The sequence below is a fragment of the Aquarana catesbeiana genome, linkage group LG03 (genome assembly GCF_042186555.1).
Source record: "Aquarana catesbeiana isolate 2022-GZ linkage group LG03, ASM4218655v1, whole genome shotgun sequence".
Taxonomy (NCBI): domain Eukaryota; kingdom Metazoa; phylum Chordata; class Amphibia; order Anura; family Ranidae; genus Aquarana; species Aquarana catesbeiana.
The window spans coordinates 647,038,583-647,055,703 of NC_133326.1; the positions used below are offsets into that span (position 1 = coordinate 647,038,583).

The following is a 17,121-nucleotide window of genomic DNA, read 5'->3' on the forward strand; positions in this document are numbered from 1 at the left end:
ACTGCATGCGATTAGGACAGGAATCACACCACATTCTTGTTCAAATTGCATGCAATTTTTTGCAGTGTGATTTGAGCCCATTCATTTTGTATGGGCTCAAACTGCACCACAAATGGTATTGGTACTTGGTATCGGTGAGTACTTGACCAAAAGTGCAACCCTAGTTAGATTCTACCCCCCCCCCCCCCCCCCCCCAGAAAAGTAAGTACCCTTTTTTTTTTTTTTTTAAGGCAGGGTCTCTTTAATTATTTTAGGTCCTTATACAGAGGAAATCCTAACAGTTGGGTGCTACCTAGTGAGCCAAAATTGGTGTGCATACAGGATACTCTCATGTGCCTGTGTTGTAAAATATTTAAATGCCTTATATCAGCATACTAAAGTTTTGTTAGTCCAAAAATCTGCCCATACTGTCCTCAGCTCAGTAGCCTCATAATGGTGGACTGTAATGAGCTTGTTAAATTGACAACGATTATAATTTATCCGGTAAACATTGAATATACCTGGAGGGGACTCAGTGGGTGCAATATGGAGTTCATAAAGGCAAATTCCCATAAAAGCGTCTTCCATGGGTATGACTCGAATCACCTGTGATATATCATATATTTTTTTTGCCATGTCTGCAGAAAAGACATAGCCAGGTCCAGAGCAGTAGGGTGGGTAGGTGTCATTGGGGTAGACTTCCTTAGGGACATACCATTTGTATTCTTTACCCCTCAGTGGTCCTGTATTTTTCAATATGTCCCCTGTGAAATAGTTGGTACGGACTGGAAGTTCTGGGCAAAGAAGCTGGTGGACAAGGTAGTCTACATTGAGGAACATGTCATCATCTATTTTCATCGCGTAGCTGGCTGTGGGGCAGAATTTAGCAACCCATTCCATGCCCATTAAGGTTTTTAAAGTCAGGTTATAGTAAGTGTCCATGAAGTCTTGTTGGACTATATCCCCAAAGGCTTCACTTTCCTCCTCCAGCATTCTCTGGGTTCTGTTCACAACAAAATTTGGAAGACCAACCAAAAAGATCCTCACCATGTCAACATCGTAATTACTCTCATTGCCCCAGGTTTCTCGAATGACATGCCTAGTATTGATATCATGAGGCCTACTAATTACCATCATGACTAGAAAGGGGTTCCGGTCTTTGCACTTCTTCTCCTGGTTGATGAGGAACTTGTATGGGTAAGGGTAAGGGGGGGCCAGAGGGTGTTGGAAGCCCGGATAGGTCAGGTTGTTTACAGGAGGAGGGGTTTCCTGGTCACTTAAATGCCCCCGAAACATCATCAATCTTTTATTGAGCCAGTCTTCATTTTCAAAGTACAGGTATCCAGATGCAAACATCAATGTGAACAGAAGGGAGCAAGAAATCCTCGCCACACAGCGTCGTTCCATTGAGCTGAATCCCACCGGAACCTCTGTACAAAGATAAGAGAACATCTACATGTAAGTACTTTGCTTAAAAAAACATGGCACGCTCTATACTTTTTAGCTTGCCCTATACTTATTATGCTGTATTGGGGTTTCTAGGCAGTTACACATAATTACCGTATATACTCGAGTGTAAGCTGACCCGAATATAAACCGAGGCACCTAATTTTACCACAAAAAACTGGGAAAAGTTATTGACTCGAGTATAAGCCTAGGGTGGGAAATGCAGCAGCTACTGAGTAGACAATGCCCATTTGCAGCCTCACTGTGCCCACCTGTATCATTAGTGCCCATCTGCAGCCTCACTGTGCCCATCCACAGCCTCACTGTGCCCACCTGTATCATCAGTGCCCATTTGCGGCCTCACTGTGCCCATCTGCAGCCTCACTGTGCCCATCTGCAGCCTCACTGTGCCCATCCGCAGCCTCACTGTGCCCACCTGTATCATCAGTGCCCATCTGCAGCCTCACTGTGCCTATCTGCGGCCTCATTGTGCCCATTTGCAGCCTCATTGTGCCCATCTGCATCTGTACCTTTGATTCCCAAAACAGCGGCTGTCTTCAGCTTTGTCATGCAGTCTGTTCGGCAGCCGTCCACTGTAACAAAGCCCCGCCTCCTCCTCGTCCGTGATAGAAGGAACACTGATTCCCAGCATTGTATCAGTGTTCAGTCTATCGCGGATGAGGAGGAGGCGGGGCTTTGTTACAGTGTACGGCCACCGAACAGACTGCATGACACAGTGGGAGACACCCGCTGTTTTGGTTATAAAAGGTACAGCTGCAGATGGGCACACTGAGGCTGCACCCTCACTCGAGACCCTCACTCGAGTATAAGCCGAGGGGGGATTTTTCAGCATAAAAAAAATGTGCTGAAAAAGTTGGCTTATACTCGGGTATATACGGTACATAATTAGTCAGGGGAGAGGAACATGATAGCGGACTTTCTCAGCCGAAGGAGACTGAGGGAGGAAGATTGGGTCCTCAACCAGGAGGTCTTCAATCTCATATCCGAAAAATGGGGACCCCTGGAAATGGATCTTTTTGCATCAAGAGACAACGCGAAAACCCCCTGTTTTTTCTCACTAAACGGAGGAGAAGGAGCACTGGGGGTGGATGCGTTAACCCAGAACTGGCATTTCAGAACATGCTACGCCTTCCCTCCTCCGGTATTATTACCGGCAGTTCTGAGGAAGTTTCAACTAGAGAACACCTCTCTGATTCTAGTGGCTCCACATTGGCCAAAAAGGGCATGGTTTTCGGTTCTCAAGCAACTGACAGCAGAGCCTCCCCTATTCCTTCCACCTCAGGAGGATCTCCTCTCACAGGGCCCAGTCCTCTGCCCACAGGTACACCAGTGAAAGTTAGCGGCCTGGCTACTGAGGAGGGTATATTAAAATCTAAGGGATTTTCAGAGAGGTTAATCTCCACCCTCCTCAATAGTAGGAAAAAGGAGACGCGCCGGATTTATTAAAAGGTCTGGCTCAGTTTCAATGAATGGTGCGTAGGAAGCTCCTTCTCGGTGCAGAGCCCCATAGCGGTGTTGGAATTTCTGCAGTGCGATGCAGACAAGGATTTATCCATAGGTATACTTAAAAGTCAGGTGTCAGCACTTAGTGCTTATTTAGAGAGATCTCTGGTCACCAACCTGTGCGTGGTCAGATTCTTTACAGCTCTGTCTAGACAGAGATCAGTCCGAGGTCCACCCTTTCCCGGGTGGGACCTATCTTTAGTCTTGCAGAGCCTAACGGGAGCCACCTTTGAGCCTTTGGACGGATGTTTGCTAAAGGAACTGACTTTGAAGACAGTATTTTTAGTAGCAGTGACAACTGCCAGGAGGGTCAGCGAGATTTTATCAATTAGACCTCCTTTTTGCGTTATTTTTCCAGACAGAATAGTTTTCAAGACTGATCCAGCATTTTTTCCTAAGGTGGAAGAGAGGGCTGGAGCAACGCCAGAACAAATATGCAGGGCAGCAACATGGTCCAGCTACTCCACTTTCGTAAAGCATTACAGAGTGGACCTGTTGTCGGCAGGTGAGCAGGCCTTTGGGCGAAAGGTTTTGCAAGCTGTAGTCCCACCCTAATTGGTAAGTGCTCGCTTATCCTCTCATAGTGGCTGTCCTGAATGACGGAAAGGGAAAATTAAAGTTACGCTTACCGGTAACGTCTTTTCCTGTAGTCTTTCAGGACAGCCCTAGTTACCCACCCAAAACTTTTGGGGGTCTTATAAAAGACCAAAACGCAGCAGGATAATGATATTTGATAGTATGTTATTAATGTGTTCTTGTGTCTCCCCAGCTGGCCGGAGGTGATCTTGAAAAAACGGAGGTCCGGCAGGGGAAGTAAGAATTTATGGGCTGGCGCAGTGTTTCCTAGAGGAAGAGGAGGAGACTATCTCTTCATCCCCCTGATGAAGACACGTGATCCTTGAGTCGAACACGCGTAGGGGAGGAGCCAGGATGAGATGAGATGAGACGAATACCATACCCCTAAACCGATTTACTGTTTTGGAGGCTTTGAATAGAGCGGTGCACTAACGCACCTGGATATTGTGAGTACCCCATTGTGGGGAGTGTATTTTTCATTTAATACATTTACAAAACGATATCACACCATTGAGTTCTATTTTCCTCATATATATCTTTGGAACCGCATTGGAGCTTGACATCTGGTGATCAGCACTAAGCCCTGGGGTGGCCCCTAAGCGGGTTTTGACTTAGTATAACAGCTGAGTCACACGCTCTGAGGTGAGCATAATACCTGGGGGGCCACTAGTTTGCACCAGAGCATGGTTTGCAGCACAAAGAATACTATGAGCATGCTGGAAAGTAATATCAACGGACACTCATTATACACATTTTTTTTATATTGATCTACAGGATTTCACTTACCACTAATCACTTGCAACATTGTTTTTGCTTCATTGTATTGCTGTATTTGCTTCATTGTTTTATGCACGTTGCACTTTAGTGGGTTTGTTTTATATTCTATTGATATATTGTTAATTTTGTATGTTTACGTATTTATATATTATTATATATTTTGGATTTATCAGTTTGGATTTATCACTTTGTGATTCACTCAGTGGTTATTTGTTACATTTATGATACTAGTGTTTTTTCACACATTTCTCATATTTATATTTTGGGTAGATCCTATATTTATATACTGATTGGAATTTTACACTCTAGCGCAGCATATTTTTTCTTTTGGTATCTCTCATAGTGGCTGTCCTGAAAGACTACAGGAAAAGACATTACCGGTAAGCGTAACTTTAATTTTTTTTTAGTTAAAAATAACAAACATGTTATACTTACCTGTTCTGTGTAGTAGTTTTGTGCAGAGCTGCCCAGATCCTCCTCTTCTCGGGTCCCTCTTCTGTGCTCCTGGCCCCTCCCTCCTGCCCCCACAGCAAGCAGCTTGCTATGGGGGCATCTGAGCCAAGCCACAACTCCCTGTGTCCATTCAGACACAGAGCCGCAACCCGGGGCCTGCCCCCTCTCTCTCCTCATTGGCTGATTGGCGCCGCACTGCTATCTCAGCCAAAGAGGAGGGGAGTCCCAGGCAGCCAAGACACTCCTACAACATCTCTGGATCTAGATGGACCTCAGGTAAGTATTAGGGGGGCTGAGAGAGGCTGCTGCACACAGAAGATTTTTTATCTTAATGCATTAAGATAAAAAATCTTCTGCCTTTACAACCACTATTATGCTATCGTTTATCTTTAATTACTCAATTTCTTTTTTGAGTAACAGGTGTGTGTTTTTCAAATTTGTATTTCTGCTTCCTAAGAGATTAACCACTTCCCCATTGTGGATTGATGTCCGCAATGTGGCTCCGTTATTCTGACTGGACGTCATATGTTGTCCAACAAGATAAGCGGCGATCGGTGGTGCTGTGTGTCACTATGACACACCGCATCTCCGATCGTGGTAAAGAGCCTATGATGTAGGCTCTTTACTACATGATCAGCTGTGACCAATCACAGCTGATCACAGAGGGAACCAGGAAGTGCCGGTAATCAGCTTTCCTCGCTTCTCGCTGGCAGGGGGAGCCAATCGGCGGCTCTCCTGTCAATGGTTGGTCTGCGCTGATAATCAGCACATTGATTATCAGCACATCTCCCATCAGAGGTGCCCACCACAGCTGCCAATCAGTGCCCATCAGATGCCAATCAGTGCCCATAAAGGTGAAAATCAGTGACCATGAGTAACGCCTGTTAGTGCCCTTCACAGATGCCAATCATGCCATCATTAATGAATGTCAGTACCTCCTCATCATTGCTGCTTATTAGTGCCAATCAGTGCCACCTATCAGTGCCCATCATTGCTGCATATCAGTGCCACTTATCGGTGCCCATCAGTGCTGAATATCAGTGCCACAAGGGGTTAATTAACTGCCACTGGTCACTAATGCATCAGTGACCAATGGCAATGCATTAACCCCCCTCCATGCTGCATATTCCAAATAGCATTGTAGATTAATTAACCCCCCAGCCAAAAAAAACAAAAAAAACCTTCAGTAAGATCAGGTAAAGCAGTGCAGCAATGTTCAGCCTCTGCTCACTCACCCACAGTAGTGCATGTCCCCGCAGGTCGCAGAAGCAGCACTCCTTCTCTTCCATCCCGCCTCCCGGCCTCTGAATGACGTCACGACAGGTGGGACCTAGGAAGCTCCTGTTGGGCGGAGATCCCTGACAGGGAAATGACTGATGGTACACCTGCGAGCCGAGTGCAAGAGCGCACTCGGCATATTCCTACCGCTCCACTGCATCTCTGCAAGCACAGCACTGTGTACCGGCGGCTGTACATAGTGTCTGGCCCCTCTTTACCACAGCCCCGAGTGCGGCCTTTTTACCAGGCATCAGAGCAGCCTAGGGGGAGATTGCCACCCTGCCCCCTGGCCCAGGCCGCCCCTGTATCCAACCCCCCCCCTCCCTTTCTTTCCAGGCTATTTTCAGTATATACAGTATCTCACAAAAGTGAGTACACCCCTGACATTTTTGTAAATATTTTATTATATCTTTTCATGTTTTAACACTGAAGAAATGACACTTTTCTACAATGTAAAGTAGTGAGTGTACAGCTTGTATAACAGTGTACATTTGCTGTCCCCTCAAAATAACTCAACACACAGCCATTAATGTCCAAACCGCTGGCAATAAACGTGAGTACACCCCTAAGTGAAAATGTCTAAATTGGGCCCAGTTAGCCATTTTCACTCCCTGGTGTCATGTGACTCGTTAGTGTTACAAGGTCTCAGGTGTGAATGGGGAGCAGGTGTGTTAAATTTGGTGTTATAGCTCTCACTCTCTCATAATGGTCACTGAAAGTTCAACAACACACCTCACGGCAAAGAACTTTCTGAGGATCTGAAAAAAAGAATTGTTGCTCTACATAAAGATGGCCTCGGCTATAAGAAGATTGCAAAGACCCTGAAACTGAGCTGCAGCACAGTGACCAAGACCATACAGCGGTTTAACAGGAAAGGTTACACTCAGAACAGGCCTCGCCATGGTCGATCACGTGCTCAGGGTCATATCCAGAGGTTGTCTTTGGGAAATAGACGTATGAGTGCTGCCACCATTGCTGCAGAGGTTGAAGGGGTGGGGGGGTCAGCCTATCAGTGCTCAGACCATACGCTACACACTGCATCAAATTGGTCTGCATGGCTGTCTTTCCAGAAGGAAGCCTCTTCTAAAGATTGCACAAGAAAGCCAACAAACAGTTTTCTGCAGACAAGCAGACTAAGGACATGGATTACTGGAACTATGTCCTGTGGTCTGATGAGACCAAGATAAACTTATTTGGTTCAGATGGTGTCAAGCCACAACCAGGTGAGGAGTACAAAGCCAAGTGTGTCTTGCCTACAGTCAGACCCCTTTCACACCAAGGCACTTCAAAAACACCCTAAAACACCTTAGCGTTATTACCGCGTTTTTACAGCAACGCAACGCTGCAGGCGTTTTAACAGCATTTTTCAAGCGTTATTGAAGCATGTGTTATTGATGCTATCTTTCTGCTTGCATGTTTATCCTTTGTGATATCATGTGAAACAAGCAGTGTCTTGTACAGTAACAAGCAATGTCTTGTTTTACTTCAAATCTTCATTTTTCTGGGATTAATTCTTTTTTTTGGCACTTTAATTTTGTTTTTTTGGCACTTTGATGGTCTGTTTAATCATTCTGACCTTCCCACAAGTTCAGTCCTGTTGTTGTAGATGCTCTCTTTTCTGCTTGCATGTTTACCTTTTTGTGAGATAATGTGAATTTTCTACAACTCAGGGCGGATTATAGGCGCTATTCAGGCGGTTTTACAGCGTTTTCAATTCATTTCAATGGAGAGGGGAGTTTTTGAAGCGCTTTTTTCAACGCCCAAAAGCTGCTCCAAAGATGCTGCTTGCAGGACTTTTCTCAACTCCTCGCCAGCGCAACGCCTCAGTGTGAAAGGGTCCATTGAGATGCATGGGGAGCATTTTATGAGCGTTTTAATAGCATTATTTTTAGCATTAAACGCTGCAAAAACGCCTTGGTGTGAAAGGGGTCTCAAGCATGGTGGTGGGAGTGTCATGCTCTGGGGCTGCATGAGTGCTGCCGGCATTGGGGAGCTACAGTTCATTGAGGGAACCATGAATGCCAACATGTACTGTGACATGTACTGAAGCAGAGCATTAATCCCCTCCCTTAGGAGACTGAGCCACAGGGCAGTTTTGCAACATATCGACCCCAAAGACACCTCCAAGACGGCCTGCCTTGCTAAAGAAGCTGAGGGTAAAGGTGATGGACTGGCCAAGCATGTCTCCAGACCTAAACCCTATTAAGCATCTGTGGGGCATCCTCAAATGGAAGGTGGAGAAGCGCAAGGTCTCTAACATCCACCAGCTCCGTGATGTCATCATGGAGGAGTGGAAGAGGACTCCAGTGACAACCTGTGAAGCTCTGGTGAACTCCATGCCCAAGAGGGTTAGAGCAGTGCTGGAAAATATTGGTGGCCACACAAAATATTGACACTTTGTGCCCAATTTGGACATTTTCATTTAGGGGTGTACTCACTTTTGTTGCCAGCCGTTTAGACATTAATGGCTGTGTGTTGAGTTATTTTGAGGGGACAACAAATTTACACTGTTATACAAGCTGTACACTCACTACTTTACATTGTACTCACTTTTGTAAGATACTGTGTGTATATATATATATATATATATACACAGTGGGGCGAAAGTATTTAGTCAGCCACCAATTGTGCAACTTCTCCCAATTAAAAAGATGAGAGAGGCCTGTAATTGTCATCATAGGTATACCTCAACTATGAGAGACAAAATGTGGAAACAAATCCAGACAATCACATTGTCTGATTTTTGAAAGAATTTATTTGCAAATTATGGTGGAAAATAAGTATTTGGTCACCTACAAACAAGCAAGATTTCTGGCTCTCACAGACCTGTATCTTCTTCTTTAAGAGGCTCCTCTGTCCTCCACTCATTACCTGTATTAATGGCACCTGTTTGAACTTGTTATCAGTATAAAAGACACCTGTCCACAACCTTAAACAGTCACACTCCAAACTCCACTATGGTGAAGACCAAAGAGCTGTCGAAGGACACCAGAAACAAAATTGTAGACCTGCACCAGGCTGGGAAGACTGAATCTGCAATAGGCAAGCAGCTTGGTGTGAAGAAATCAACTGTGGGAGCAATAATTAGAAAATGGAAGACATACAAGACCACTGATAATCTCCCTCGATCTGGGGCTCCACGCAAGATCTCACCCCGTGGGGTCAAAATGATCACAAGAACGGTGAGCAAAAATCCCAGAACCACACGGGGGACCTAGTGAACAGAGAGCTGGGACCAACATAACAAAGGCTACCATCAGTAACACACTACGCCGCCAGGGGCTCAGATCCTGCAGTGCCAGGCGTGTCCCCCTGCTTAAGCTATACATGTCCGGGCCCATCTGAGGTTTGCTAGAGAGCATTTGGATGATCCAGAAGAGGATTGGGAGAATGTCATATGGTCAGATGAAACCAAAGTAGAACTGTTTGGTAGAAACACAACTCGTGCTTGGAGGAGAGAGAATGCTGAGTTGCGCCCAAAGAACAGCATACCTACTGTGAAGCATGGGGGGTGGCAACATCATGCTTTGGGGCTGTTTCACTGCAATGGGAACAGGACGACTGATCCGTGTACATGAATGAATGAATGGGGCCATGTATCGTGAGATTTTGAGTGCAAACCTTCTCCCATTAGCAAGAGCATTGAAGATGAAACATGGCTGGGTCTTTCAGCATGACAATGATCCCAAACACATCGCTCGGGCAATGAAGCAGTGGCTTCGTAAGAAGCATTTCAAGGTCCTAGAGTGGCCTAGCCAGTCTCCAGATCTCAACCCCATAGAAAACCTTTGGAGGGAGCTGAAAGTCCGTGTTGCCCAGCGACAGCCCCAAAACATCACTGCTCTAGAGGAGATCTGCATGGAGGAATGGGCCAACATACCAGCAACAGTGTGTGACAAACTTGTGAAGACTTACAGAAAACCTTTGACCTCTGTCATTGCCAACAAAGGATATATAACAAAGTATTGAGATGAACTTTTGATATTGACAAAATACTTATTTTCCACCATAATTTGCAAATAAATTCTTTCAAAAATCATGTGATTGTCTGGTTTTGTTTCCTGACAATTACAGGCCTCTCTCATCTTTTTAAGTGGGAGAACTTGCACAATTGGTGGCTGACTAAATACTTTTTTGCCCCACGGTATATATGTATATCTATATATATACACACTCACCTGCCCCTTTATTAGGTACACCTTGCTAGTATAGGGTTGGACCCCCTTTTTCCTTCAGAACTGCCTTCATTCTTCGTGGCATAGATTCAGTAGGGTTTTGGAAACATTCCTCAGATTTTGGTCCATATTGACATGATAGCATCACGCAGTTGCTGCAAATTTGTTAGCTGCACATCCATGATGCAAATCTCCCATTCCACCACATCCCAAAGGTGATCTATTGGATTGAGATCTGGTGACTGTGGAGGCCATTGGAGTACAGGGACCTCATTGTCATGTCCAAGAAACCAGTGGTGAGATGATTTAAGCTTTGTGACATAGTGCTCTATCCTGCTGGAAGTAGCCATCAGAAGATGAGTACACTGTAGTCATAAAGGGATGGACATGTTCAGCAACAATACTTCAGGTAGGCCATGACTTTAAACAATGCTCAATTGGTAGTAAGGGGCCCAAAGTTTGCCAAGAAAATATCCCCCACACCATTACACCACCACAACCAGCCTGAACCGTTGATACAAGGCAGGATGGATCCATGCTTTCATGTTATTTACACCTAATACTGACCCTGCCATCTGAATGTTGCAGCTGAAATCGAGACATATCAGACCAGGCAACATTTTTCCAGTCTTCTATTGTCCAATTTTGGTGAGACTGTGTGAATTGTAGCCTCAGTTTCCTGTTTTTAGCTGACAGGAGTGGCATCCGGTGTGGTCTTCTGCTGCTGTAGCCCATCTGCTTCAAGGTTCGATTGTTGTGTATTCAGAGATGGTATTCTGCGTACCTTGGTTGTAACGAGTGGTTATTTGAACTACTGTTGCCTTTCTATCATACTGAACCAGTCTGCTAATTTTCCTCTGACATCAACAAGGCATTTTCGTCCACACAACTGCCACTCACTGGATATTTTCTCTTTTTTGGACCATTCTCTGTAAACTCTAGACATGGTTGTGTGTGAAAATCCCAGTAGATCAGCAGTTTTTGAAATACTCAGACCAGCCTGTCTGGCACCAACAACCATACCACGTTCAAAGTCACCTAAATCCTCTTCCCTATTCTGATGCTCAATTTGAACTTCAGCAAGTCGCCCTTCACCTCATCTAGATGGTTGCCTTGACAAGCTTCCTGATGACGTGGAAACATGAAATGCATTGAGGCTGCTCGCTCACCCGCATTGAAGTCACTTCTGGTACGCCTGGTTCCTATCTCTGGTGTGTTGGAACGCACCCCGAAAGCTTCAGGAACGGCGTGGATCCCTGCTGTTTGGCCGTACATGTTAGTGCTAGGTTATTAGCACCTACAAATGTAAGGGCATTACCTGGCAATTTGGCTTCCAATCTTTATAGGCTGTATTGCGATGAACTTTGTTTTTTTGAGCTCCTGTCTTTGCACAAGTCCAAGGATACACCAGCTGACGGTGTTAAGTTATGAGGACCTTCCCTCCTGGTATCCCTACCTCTTAAGGAATTGATTTTCTATTAGCTATCATTTTTTAGTTATCTGGTGAGTTTATTATTCTCCTGCAGGAGTGATGGAGGAGCACAGATAACTCACTTTCAATCACACCAATTTCTTTATATAGAATTCTTTCTTTTGGTGTATGGAGGTTTCTTTAAAGATTTTCTGAATTTTATTTTATTTATTCACCCAATTATGATGTGATTCTAAATGAATTGTGCTATGTTTATGTACATTCACTTGAATTAGCGCCAACCTTTTATATTATCTTTTAATTTAATTATGTTTAACGACTAACAGATTAAACCTGTCAATTACTTTTTAAAACCTCACTTCTACTTTGACAGAAACAGTAGTCATATGACCTAGCCATAGACAGAGAAGTAAAACCATTGCAACAACAACAAAAATTACATCCTTAGCTTAGGAGTTACCAGATGGCATATACTTCTTCCTTGGAGATCCATTCAATCCAGTCATTGAAAACTTAAGAATGAAACCGCCTTACTCTATGGCTACACAAGTGATTGAATCTCCTTGTAAATAAGAGGATCAAAACCTAAATCCACGTTTTCTATAGAGCAGGAAGTGCTTATATATAAATCGACTTCAGTAAAACCAGCCTTTCAGGTTTTTTTCCTGCAATCTCACGCAACTGAAATTTTTTTTTTTTTTGCTGCTCCTTCTTTCCTGCTATCTTATCTCTTACTCCCACTGGATATCTTCATGCACAATAAACAGGATGGATGGATTATTTTCTCCTGCCAGCTATTGTATTCTGACAGCCAGCACCTATGAATGTCAGAATATCCAAACACCAGCTGGGTCTGATTGGACGCAGCCACTGTTCGGTCAACAATTTTTCACCTGTTCATTTGGGTTTTAGATCGAAGGGTGTCAGGTAGGAGGATACCAACAGGTCCCTCCATGGTCAATGAAGACAGCTGCAGGTCGGCACCCAGAAGATTCTGGCACCAGCGAGGGACGGCAGACTGTTGAAGGATAACTAAGTAGTTTAGCTAGGGTTGCCACCTCATCCCTTTAAACCGAACAACTGAAAACTGTTACCAATACTTACCATAATTTTCTTTTCCTGGCATGTCCTCACGTCAGCAAACAATGGGTTAACCCCTCCCTCCAGTCTCTCAGAACCACCTTCTCCTAGCTAATAAAAGAGAGCCGGGGGCGTGGCCTGCTGTGAACCAGCATGGCTGCCTGAAGTCCAAGCTCCGCTCCACGGCCTGGAAAATGGCAACCCTCAGCTACCTTCCTCCCCGTAGCTTATATCACCGAAGCGGGGGAGGACCGGGGACACTCCAGGGCATGTCGATGTGGCGATACAATCTGCCGAATACCCGCCGCTTGACAGATTACTATCCGACGGCAGCCTCCATGCAGAGGATCCAAGATGGCGCCGGTGCCAGTATCAGCGATGTTTCTAACAATGATTCTGAATGCCTGCCTGCCGCCTCTACAGCGCTGCCTATTCAGGGAGACTCAGCCACAGCTTCCAATAGGGACAGTATGGACACTCTTCCCCCTCCAGAGGAGTCCCTAGGAGGACTTCACCCTGACAGAGGTAAGAGGCTGGCTACCTCCCCTGCACACTCCCCAAACAAGGAGCCACATGCAAAAAAGCAATTATGGTCCCATGTTGTTGCAGGGACACATGGATCCCAAAATGCTCCCTCCCTGGCTGCTATCCCTGTCACTGACAACACTGTCTCTGAAGCAATGCTGAAATCTATGCTTCTCACACTACAGCAGGATTTACACAGGGAGCTCCAGTTATCAATATCCCAGATGCATGACAGAATAGACTGTATAGCAGAGCGTACAGATGCTCTGGAGGAAAATTTCCAGAATCGGTCAAACTGAACAAAATAACACCATACTTGCAACAGCTCATCTCCGCCTTACTCCCACGCCTCAATGCCCGCGATACACTAATTGACCGGGCCCACAGAATTGCTAAACTGACACTCCTCTCACACAACATCCCTAGAGATGTTTTGGCCCGCATACATTTCTTCCACGTTAAGGAACAAGTCCTCTCCGTTGCCAGATCCTCGAAACCCCTGCCGGCCCCTTGCGCTAATATTAAGCTGTTCACTGATCTGTCTCCTGCCACAATGGAAATGCGCAGAGCTTTCGCCCCTGTCACTTCTATTCTTCAACAGAAAAAAATAGTGTATAGATGGGGCTTCCCAATGAAATTGCTGGTTTCTCACCAACAAAAGATCGTCCCTATTCTCACTCCAAAAGATGGCTAAAAGAAACTCACCAACTGGGGTCTCCTCTCCATCACTCCTAGAGAAGCGGAACAAAATACTCCCTCCTACAAGCCATCTGATTCCAAGAATGCAGCGACTAAAGCGTCCAAAAAAATATGACCTTGGTCTAAGCCCAGGTCCCCAGCTTACTCATATCCAGCCTGGGCGAAACATCTTTCCCTTTTCCTCACCACCCCTCAGGTTTAAAGCTGTGCTAAGCACACGTTTCTGTGATTTTTGATCTCAATACAGATTACCCAGCAACTGTTTTATTTCTTTTTCAGAAGTTCACTTTGTTTGAATTTTAGTAATTAATCAGTTTTCTGTCATTTACCTGTAGCACATACGGCATTGATTTATCTGTCTGTGTATTTCATAGCGATCAGTGGTAGGTGAAGTCTCTCTCCCTCTGCCCAGGCCCTCATTATCACCTTGCCGTCATGACTCTCTCGATCACCTCCCTCAATGTTAAAGGCCTAAACCCGCCATTTAAACGCAACCTTCTTTGGAAGGAAGCATTACAACAGCATGCAGACGTAATCTGTGTTCAAGAGACACACTTTTCTAAACTTAAACAACACCAATGTAATCACAAAAAATATCCCCACTGCTTCTTTGCGAATGCCCCTAAAAAAAAGAGAGGGGTAATGATTGCCATAAACGTGGCAGTAGATTTCAAACTACACCACTGTGAAGGTCACGAGGATGACAGATTCTTAATCCTGTCAGCCACGTTTGATAACCACCCTCTCACTTTAGTCAACATTTATGCCCCCAACACAGCCCAAAAAAAATTCTATGCCACCCTCTTCGCCAAATTGACTCCTTATAGATCCTCACCCTTGATAATTTGTGGAGACTTCAATGTAGTAATTGACCCCACACTAGATACCTCCAATCCCTCAAGATGTAGGCCCTCAGCGTTATCTTCCATTCTTAAACGAGAGGATCTATATGACTCCTGGAGGTGCATGCACGATATGGAGAGAAACTACACCTACTTCTCCCTATCGCACCAATCTTACTCTTGGATTGATCTAGTTATAACAGATACGCACCTACTACAGTCTATCACTGCCTCCCACATAGGAACCATATCGTGGTCTGACCACGCTCCAGTCACGATCAAGCTAGTATCCCCCTCCCAAACTACCAGACATACGATTTGGAGATTGAACACCTCCCTCCTCAATAACCCCACCTTTGAGTCTCAAATACAGTCCAAGATTGAAAATTATTTCCAACAAAACGTAACCGATTATGCTATTGTTTGGAATGCTCATAAGCATGGGCGTCCGCAGAACTTTTTTCAGGGGGGGGGGCATAATTTTATGGACACCCATGCTCTCAATGTTTACTATTTGCCACATATGTGGAAACAGAACCACTGAGAGATGGAGGCAGGAGTGGAACTAAGGAAGCAGTAAGGAGTTCAGTAATGGAGGCAGCTACAAGAAAGTGGAGAAAACAGGAGTATAGAGAGAGAAGGTAGTACAGATAGAAGGCAGCAGAAGAGGCAGAGCAAGAAAGTGAAAGACAGAGGCAGAAGTAGTGAGAAGGGATGGGAGCAGGAGTAGAGAGAAAAAAAGAAGGCATAAAAGATTGAGAGAAAAGCAGTAGTACTAAGAGAGATGGAGGTAGAGGAAAGCATATTACTTATCACTCCATGCCATGCGTGCAGATGTGACACCTCCCCCACCTACACCTGCATGCTCCCCATCAATCATCCTTCCTCTCACCACCTACGGAGTCCTGGCTCCTACTAACTGCTGTTACCTGTGGTTCCTCGCTGTTCTTGTTGCCTAGGCACAGGTAGCATTAGCATATCACTGGGCGGCTTGTAGTTGAGTGGGCGGTGGCAGTGTCGGCCTGGATCTACATAGTGGCAGACTGCCAGCATATCACTCGGCGGCTCGCACTTGAGTGGGTGGATCCATCTACACAACACCATGAGACACACCTACACTACACAGGCAGCCAATCACTGAAGAGGAGGGTGGAAAGGCTGAGCTGCGGAACGGAGGACACTGGACAGTGTCAGTATCAGGACAGAGCAGAGAGCTCAGAGCAGCCAGCAGAGAAACAGACAAAGGAAAAAAAGTCTGCGGCGGCTGCGGCAGACATTTCAACACAACACACAGTCTGCAAGCTAACACCTGATGATTCCGGGGGGGGGGGGGCAATTGCCCCACCTTGCCCCTATTTGCGGACGCCCATGCTCATAAGGCTTGTCTACGAGGTCTTTTCATAAAAATTGGGGCCCAATCTAAAAAAAAGCACTCCTATACTACTGAGTCCCTCCTAAAACAAATTTGATCTCTTGAACTCACAAACAAATGAACCCCCTCTAGCACTATCTCCTCAGAACTTAAAAATCTTAGACTCCAGCTCAGTGATCACCTTCGCAAAATTTTTGACTATTATATCAAGAGACTATGATTACAAACCTACTCAACAGCCAATAAACCAGGGGCATTCATGGTCATACAATTTAAAAAGCAACTTTCCAACAAAAGAATCGCATATCTCACTAGTTCTCAAGACAAGCGCTTGACTAATCCGCTAGATATTGCCAATTAATTTAGCAATTTTTACGCAAAACTTTACAATCTTATGGAAACAGATCCCCAAAGCGCACCTTCCCAAGCTGACATAGCAAATTTTCTATCCACTATTTCCCTCCCCTCTATCTCTCCAGAACAACTTGACCTCTTAGCAGTCCCTTTCTCACATGCCGAAATTCAAAAATTGATAAAAAACTTACCACTACATAAAGCACCAGGACCTGATGGACTGCCCAATGAGTATTATAAACGCTTTGCCCAACCCTTAGTCACCCATCTATGTGACATGTATAACCAATTTTCTTCCACGGGCATAATCCCTAAGGAATCCCTCGATGCCTTAGTGGTCACATTCCCAAACCGCGAAAGGCTCCAGACAACCCCACCAATTACTGTCCGACCTCACTCCTTAATACAGATACAAAACTTTATGCCAAACTCCTTGCACAACGCCTCTCCACTATCATCCCCCAGATTATTCACCCTGATCAAGCTGGATTTGTGCCCGGCGGACAGGCCTCAGATGGAACCAGACGTTTTATTGACCTTATCCAATGGACGGAGCACATTCGAGCACCTTCTCTCTTCCTATCTTTGGATGCAGAGAAGGCGTTCGAT

The 17,121-nt window shown here is 45.2% G+C and overlaps 1 protein-coding gene across 1 annotated transcript in view; it reads right to left on the reverse strand.

The window, feature by feature from the left end:
* Positions 1–235: 235 nt before the first annotated feature.
* The window catches only part of LOC141134707 (beta-1,3-galactosyltransferase 2-like), a 63,602-nt gene continuing 46,716 nt past the window's right edge, over positions 236–17,121 (reverse strand). Inside the window, exon 2 of the mRNA XM_073624145.1 lies at positions 236–1,409. Coding sequence (XP_073480246.1) covers positions 367–1,386 — 1,020 coding nt within the window. The 5' untranslated portion in view covers positions 1,387–1,409 and the 3' untranslated portion in view covers positions 236–366. The remainder of the gene's footprint in view (positions 1,410–17,121) is intronic.